This window comes from Eleginops maclovinus, chromosome 12 (assembly GCF_036324505.1).
Source record: "Eleginops maclovinus isolate JMC-PN-2008 ecotype Puerto Natales chromosome 12, JC_Emac_rtc_rv5, whole genome shotgun sequence".
Lineage (NCBI taxonomy): Eukaryota > Metazoa > Chordata > Actinopteri > Perciformes > Eleginopidae > Eleginops > Eleginops maclovinus.
Window position 1 is genome coordinate 7,303,964 of NC_086360.1, and position 8,132 is coordinate 7,312,095.

Below are 8,132 nucleotides of genomic sequence, written 5' to 3' on the forward strand. Positions count from 1 at the left end.
AAGAATGTATATGGAAAGAAAACAAGAGGTCATGATGTCAAAACTGGGTGTGTAGTAAAGACAAATAGGACATTCTGTGCTATCAAACTTTCTATGCAAGAGTAAATGGACTGTAGGTAGCACTTCATCCAGTCTTTATGAACCCTTAAAGTGCTTTATATTCTAGCAGTAATGATTCACCCATTCATACAGAGCAATATGCCATACTCTCACAGCCATGACATCTGGAGTAACTCGGGGTCAAGTATCTTGCCCAAGGATACATCGACTGTTGACTGCAAGGGCTGGGATTGAACCCACGACACTTCCAATTGTAGGACAACCACAATACCAAGCAGCCACAGGTGCCCTGGACAGAAAAACATCATCTAGGTATTTTGTAAATCAATAGCTGTACAATATATTAATGGATTATTAACAAGAGTAACTTCCTCCTCGTTTTGTCCTCTTTAATCTAAAGGGATTTTCTTTTAGTTTACAATAGATAACAGAACTCAGGAGCCAAACTCAGGACGAACACTTTATTTAACACGGTGAACATTTATATTCTGTGAGCGGCTTATCCTTCCTGCTTCTCTGTTGGTTTCTGTAAAAGGTCTTCACTCCTAAACCACAGAGCTTCACTGGTTTGACTGGCAATGATCGCCCGCTCAATGAAAGGTCCTGAGGGGAGGGAAAAGAAGAGGAAGAAGTGCCATCATTAGTTGGGGGAAAGGGAATTGTATGAAAAAAACATTTTAAAAAATAGATTAAAACTATTTGCAAAATGCTGCAAGACACCAATAACACTATTAAACAATACAAATCAGACTGAAATAAAAAATGTTTAAGGAAGTTTAAATGATTCACTGAGGTTTTGCTCTTCAAAGTCAACCAAAGCTAGTTTTTATTAAGGCAGGTAACACTTCTTTGAGGCATCTGTAATTTCATTTCTACAGAAATAGATGATTATTTTTACTGTAAAATAATATATTGTATTTTTATAACCTTTCATTAGAGGTTACTCTGCCAATTAATTTAAATTATTTGTGGAAATCTAATTATTTCATTAAAATGTATTTATGTCACTCAAAACATACAGTATCTGTGGGGGGGTTTTAAAATAGAAAATTTAAAAAATAGCAAACCCCTTGTTTTTAGGTATCAGGATAAGCATAACTTTGCATGGCATTATAAAAGTTAGGCAACCGCTTTGAATCTCTCTCACCCACATTCTGTCTCCTTTATTTAAAATCAAATTCCCTGCAGTCTTATTTCTCCCAGATATTTACTTTTTTACCTTCTTATGAATAGATATTTCAGCAATGTTTCCCCTGTCGTTTATTTTTTCCTGTGGCCAGGTCTGTATTAATCAGCATATGCTTTTGTCATGAACAATTCCCTATAGCCTTGCTCTTTTCTCGGTTTTAAGAATTTCTCATTCAAGTTTCCCCTTGTTTCTGCCCACACTGCAGCCATTAGCCTCTGTGCAAATGACTCTTTAAAAAGACATTAATGAAAATAAACAAAAAGTAAGTAACAATATCTTCTGATCCTTGACTTCTGGTTCCAGAGGAAATTCAAATCTGACCAGAGTCCTTGTGCACTGCCTGTTGGGTCGTTTGACTGCTGAATGGAGTAAAGAGGACTCTTTGCTGGCTCTGCTCGATGACAAAAGCTTGCTGATGAAAATCGCAAAGCTTGACCGAGTGCCTGAGATAGACCCTCTACTGGGCAGCTCTGTGGCTTCAGCAGAGCGTTAACATTTCCAAGGTGAGTGGAGAGGAGGCCCGCGGGATCAAGCCCGATAGAAAAGGGTCAAACTCCAGTTGACTGTGAGCACTTCAAACACAAGCTGCAGGTGGCCTTCTTTGGTCTCAAGTGAAAAGTGTGATGACTTTTTAGAAGTTTTTATCTGCGGTCACCTTTGACTTCTTTGTTTGGAAAGTCAGCATGGAATCTCAAAAATGGGAAATATTTCTTAAAAGAGGCCCTATGGTGCTTTTTGGGCTTTTCCCTTTTATTTCCTGTAGTGTGTTGTATAGGTTTTTGTGCATGTAAATGGTCTGCAAAGGTTAAAATTCCAAAGTTCCTTCCAGAGGGAGTTTCTCACACACTTCCCCCTGCCTGAAACGCCTCCATTGGACACCTTTGCTTTCTTTTCGTAACATAGCGACATCACAACTCACGCTTCTATTGGCTAGCACTCAAACACATTGTACGCGATAGGCTTAGGGGCAGGACATCTCTAAGCGGTTGACCAATCACAACAGAGCTGGCCAGCTAACCAATCAGAGCCGGGGCTGGGCTCTGGTTTCAGACAGAGGGTGAAAAGAGATGCTGTCACCCATCTCAAAGTAGAGGCACATGAAAAAAATAAGAACCTGAAAATAAGCTAAATAAGGCCCCCTAAATATAGTTTGATGCCAATACTTTTATATTTATACTTAAATAGAATTTGAATGCACTTTCAAAATGTAGTGCTGCTACTTTTTCTTAAGTAAAAGATCTGAGTTCCACACCTTAAAATGAGGTACATTGTGTGAGTAGTCGCAATACAATATGTTCCCTTAAGGGAAGATATTTAAGCAAAAAAGCTATATTCAGTGGCTGGGTGAAAAGATAAAATGCTTGAGTGTTAATATAGTCCTCAAGAGAGAGATTTAAGATTAAACCAAAAGCTAAAAGTTGTTGAAACGAGAACTTCCAGGTCACAAAGGGCCAGCGGCTTTAAAGTGTCCCCTCAATCAGCATTTCTGAAAGCTCTGCAGTTTACTTGCACTGTTAATGACTTTTATTTAGCAAGCTCAGAATTAATTATTATATAGATCATTTAAGCCTCTCTCTCTAATGGGGCCCCATTAGCTGATGATTACACTGAGCATCTTGTAATTGAAGTGAAAAGTAAAGCAATTGTGCAGGAAATCATGAATAAATTAACTTCATAATACAGAAAATACTGTCACTGAAGAGCACCGAGTGCATCATTAAAGGTCATTTTCATTCAATGATTTTATTACAGTCGTTCAATAAGGTTATATAACTTTTTTTTTTTTAAGTTTTAGGTGGCTTTCGCAATTCGTTTGGACTGGTAGGATGCTGTTAATCAAACCAGTCCAGGCAGGATGCATTTCGTCTGTGTTGTAAAAGCAAACAACCCAATGATTTTACAAGAGTACATGTGTGATTTTAGCATTTTTTCAAAGCTAAACAAGTATTAACTCCATCTGCGAGACTGGAAACTCATTAAAAAGTTTATTAAAAAAGTGTGCAGCAGCAATCACATTGTAATAAGTAGCAACCATTTTGGTACTGTTTCTAGAGGTAATCAAACATAGCATATGGTAGATTTGCAGTCTATTTATAATGAGTTGTTTCTTCATAAACACACACATTAGAAGCATTAAAGTGCTGCCTCAACTTCTGTCAGTTACTGAATTGTATCTGCCTACATGGGTCCAAGTTACCTGTCTGAGAAACATTACTACTCTGTTGGTTTGTAAAAAACACAACAAAAACCGAAGTAGAAATTCCATATGGAGAAAACTTTGAGATTTTAGCCTTCGCACAACACTAAAGGAAAGGGAAAACCTCAAAAACATAATAGGCCATCTTAAGAACACCGGATTGAGAAAATGCAACAGACTGGAGAAATCCAAAAGAATCACAAGAGGGTATACTACGTCTCCATCAGCTTTTCTCCTAAACAACCCACAAATATCACTAAACATTTTTAGCCTGAAGAGCTGTCAAAACAGAATTAGACTTCCTCAGCTGCTGTTGATAGAAGGAAAGCTGACCTTTTAAATAAAGGTTCATCTTCTATTATGTTTCGTGATTTATTTGTTATTTTTTTGTGAACATACCCATATCAGCTGGTCGGTGGGAGCAGACATCCACCAGGACAGATTCCAGGTTGGCTAAGATTTGTTCTTTGGTCATGTCAAGCTGTGCAGAGGAGAGGAAATGAATTAAAATCAACCATTCCATGTTCCTTTTCAATAAAATGGTGATTTCAGCATTTTAATGTCACTGAGTTGGTACAAAAATTAGTTTATAGAAAGAAAATAATACATTCACTAAAACACTGCAACAGGTCTTGCAAAGTTTTTATGTTCCTGAATACAAACGTATAAATATTTAATCAGGATTTCTTTATAGACGTTGTTCCCTCAAACATGCAAGACTTAAAATGTAATCTGCCTTTTGTCTGATCACTGAGCTGGTTTGGGGGTTGTTGGCAGTAAAATGTACATACCATCGCTATCTGGGTCCTGACGAAGCAGTCGCTCTCCACCATGTACTCATGACCTGTTTTGAACAACTCCAGCATTTTGAGAATGTTGATGCCGACTGAGCCTGTGTGTGAACAGAGAGAGGGGCCGTGAATATATTAGGACTTTTGACATTTTGTTGTCAGCGTTATCTCAAAAGCAGACTTCAAATCCTAAGACCTCTTCCCATGAGTACAATCATCCTGCAAGTTAAGCGCACACACACACACCCCTTACCTCTCTTGCTCTTTGGAAACTTCTTCCTCAGTTTGTTTTTCAGCGGTACGAGCTTCTGCAGCATATCTGGCACCGTAACGTAGAAGTCTGCTGAAATCTGGTCATCTAAGATCTGGATATACATTTGATAGGATTAATCCGTGACCCTTAAAGAGGACATATTATCCCCAGTTTCAGGTTCATATTTGTGTTTTGTGCTTCTACTAGGATATGTTTTAATGCTTAAATGTTCAAAAACGCCTCTTTTTTTTTTATTACTCATACTGCCTGCAGCACCTCTTTTCACCCTCTGTCTGAAACCAGAGCCCAGTCTGCTCTGATCAGCTCTGTTGTGATTTGTCAACTGCTTAGATATGTCCCGCCCCTAAGCCTATCACGTAAAATGTGTTGTAGCACTAGCCAATAGAAGCAGAAGTAACAGACATTGATGCCACTATGTTAAGAACGTCCCAAAAGGAGTCCAATGGAGGCGTTTCACGCAGGGGGAGAGTGTGTGGGAGTGAAACTCCCTCTGGAGGGGACTTTGGGATGTTACCCTTTGTAGATTATTAACAAGCACAGAAACCTATATAAAACAACTACAGGAAAGAGTAAACCCCAAAAAGCATAAAAGGGCCCCTTTAATTCCGCTCACCGGCTGTATGAGCTCCTCTCCTCCAGCAAACACTGCTCCTCTCTCCAGGGCAAATTGAGCTTGATTAGGGTCCTGCAGAGAAAAACAGGTGCAGTGTCATCCATTTTAATCTGATTGGGGTGTGCCAGAGTCTGGCAGACACCACCAGTGTCATTCATTATGGTCGTTAAGATGCAACAAATAAGTTACAACCCTGTGCTACTCCATAGGAATATAAATCAAACCCTGAAAGTAGGTTTCTGTGATCAAAACACCTGAGCCCATTCATTAGAGACAGACGGGACGGCAAATACAAAGAAGCTGCTGCACATTGGAATCATGTGGAGACAATATTAAAGCAATTCATCAACAGCAGGCAATCAATTGGCTAGATTCAGGAGGGGAGGAAAATAAAAGTCTTACTGCGGTGAAAACTAAAACTTTGTTCATCTCTGTCTTGAAGGGGTGGGGTAGGTGCACCGTGCTGACAAAGGCATCGACTTTTTTCTGTGAGGACACAAAGAAAGATTCATGAATTATCAATGTTTTAACGTTTAAATGGAGAGCTGTCGATCCTAGAACAAACAAGTTTATAAACTACATCCTTCAAAATAATCAATTCCTCTAGTTTTCATATTAGACGGCCTATTGTAGTGGCCTAATCGTTTAAAGGCTAACATCTTATGACTTCTGTAGGTCCGCACCGGGTATTAATCCAAACAGGACTGTCAGTCTACCAACTGCAAAGTGGATGTATGTCAGGAAGTGAATGCCTACCCAATTAATTATCCAGGTTCCCGTTATAATTTAAAGTTAAGCAAATGTTAACGAATTGGAACCCAATGCTAAGAAAATATGACCACCTGCAACTGTGGACCTGATGTTAAAAAAACTTTAGCTATTTAAAGGATTTACTGGGCACTTCCTTCCAACTACATAACCTTAAACTCTCTCTCTAAAAAATGACCAGATGGAAGAACAATCAAATCTGTTGTTGGGAAACATTATGAGATAGACTACAGGGTAACGGTTTGGTGTTATTTAGATCCATGGGCCGGTATACTTAATAAGATGGGGGACTTTCGTCCAAATATTTGTACCGAAAAATTAATGGTTTTACAAAACACTTCCTAACAAGTAAGGCACATTTTCCCTCCAAAAATCAAACATCTTTTACCCGGCATTCCATTAACTCAGCATCTGCAATGGACACAGCTTCAGTGCCGTTACCTTTTTTTCCAGCTTCATGTTGAGCCTCAGATCGATGAAAACAGGCTGTTTGAGGGGAGTGAAGTCCAACCTCTGAAAGTTCTTCAGCATGTCGACAGACTCAGCTGCGCCGTATGATGTCCGCGGGTAGAACCTGGGAATGTACACGTCATCCACAGGCGCCCACCCCGTGAAGCCGTAGGGCTTTTGTCTGTCCGAGTCGTTGATGACCCTCTTTTCTTTCTTCACGTCCTTCTCTTTGTCCTCTTTTTGGCTTTTCTTCTGTGCCCTGACAAACAATAAGGAAGATGTTGACTTGTGATGAGTCACACATGGTTGCGTTTCTGCTGAGTGAACAACATACTGGTTGTAGTTTAAACTAATTCCTCTGTAGATGAATATATTAAGAGCTGATCTTATTAAACTACATTTTTAAAACTCACTTGACAGCAGCAAAAGTCCTGACAGGCAGATTTCTCTGAGCTGTTGGTGATACACCAGTGAAGGCAGGACCTCTCAGCAGTTGCCTCTGACATCCTGCAAAAACTGGATAAGAGAAAAAAAGCTGCTAAAGAATAAAAGCATACAGACACAGGATGCAGATGACATACTCAATTTAACACACATAGATGCTGTTCTCTCTTTCTGTGGGACAGCAAATTAAACTGAATACCAGAGGTCAGACTTTTTTCTAAGATATAATCAAATATGGTTCAATGGTAAAGAGAAAGCTTAATAAATACTGTTACAATACCACAATAAAAGTGTGTCTGAAGCAGACTGCATCACATGTAAACATTGAAAAATGTTGTGCCTTTACTGTTTCACAGTGAGCTTCCGTGTTTTCTAAATTTCAAGCTAGAGTCTGTTCACTGGAACTAGTTAAGTCACGGACCTGCCATCTAAAACATTTTTTCTCAAAGTCCAGGTGGAATATGTCTGAGGTACTGCATGGTTGTATGCAAGTAAATAATGTATTGTATTGATCTGGCTGTGACTGTTACCACTGGCAAGAGAACTAATATAAAATGGGTTATTTTTTTCCCTCTAGGTTGTTTTCAGACATCTGACAGATACACATCTCATCAAGTACATACAAACCATCATAACAACATGTAAAGTTATGATTTAATCATTTATCTTGAAGCTTTGATTCGTCATACATAGGATCAACTAAGCAATACTTTAATTTATCGATTTTTTTTTAGAAACTCGTTACAATTTCAGATTACCGCCCACTACAATGTCTTTTGGTTCAAGGACGCTCTAAAAAAAACTGTTCATTTAATATATTGTAATAGCTGGTTTATCTATTAGATTAATGAAAAAATAAACAGAGACTGCCAATAATTCAGGAAGTAGTTTTAATTCATGTTGCACCATGCAATGAAGTACGCAAAGACGTTGTAAAAAAGTATACACATTTGAGATCTGTACTGATCTGTACTAGTAAGAAGGCATGCTAACGGGCTGTATGACTGTCTAGCCTTTTAACCGAAACAAGCCTGAATAAGCATGTGCTCATCTTAGTAAATGCATTCCCTGAATGGTAACTGTTAGCAGAAAGTAAGTAAATAACACAAAACAACTGACCTTTCCACACTGTCCGCGTGCAGGATGCCATGTCTGGGAATGCGGCTGGTCCGTGTGAAAACAGCAACTCGTACTAAATAGTTCCGCCTGTGTAGTTAAACAATATCTAATTCAAAAACCGTCAAACTATTAACGTCGACTATTGGATAATATAAAAACGACCATGAAATACTAAGTTACTTGGTAGGGTCGATTTAAATATTTGGAATGTGTTTAATTTTTAATAT

At 38.7% G+C, this 8,132-nt stretch overlaps 1 protein-coding gene across 1 annotated transcript; it reads right to left on the minus strand.

The window, feature by feature from the left end:
• Positions 1-507: 507 nt before the first annotated feature.
• mrpl1 (mitochondrial ribosomal protein L1) lies at positions 508-7,997 on the minus strand. The gene is made up of 9 exons (XM_063896356.1): positions 7,906-7,997; positions 6,756-6,858; positions 6,334-6,601; positions 5,527-5,610; positions 5,125-5,196; positions 4,491-4,602; positions 4,238-4,338; positions 3,846-3,927; positions 508-663 (listed from the first exon to the last, which is right to left on the minus strand). The coding sequence occupies exons 1-9, from the start codon at positions 7,934-7,936 to the stop codon at positions 560-562; spliced, it is 957 nt and encodes a 318-aa protein (XP_063752426.1). The 5' UTR covers positions 7,937-7,997; the 3' UTR covers positions 508-559.
• Positions 7,998-8,132: the final 135 nt, after the last annotated feature.

Excerpts from the sequence above, each read along its gene's own strand:
- mrpl1 (XM_063896356.1), bottom strand. The coding sequence starts at position 7,936 with ATGGCATCCTGCACGCGGACAGTGTGGAAAG. Across the intron at positions 6,859-7,905 it reads CACGCGGACAGTGTGGAAAG|TTTTTGCAGGATGTCAGAGG; the intron begins GTCAGTTGTTTT and ends TCTCTTATCCAG. Across the intron at positions 5,197-5,526 it reads AAGTTTTAGTTTTCACCGCA|GACCCTAATCAAGCTCAATT; the intron begins GTAAGACTTTTA and ends TTTTCTCTGCAG.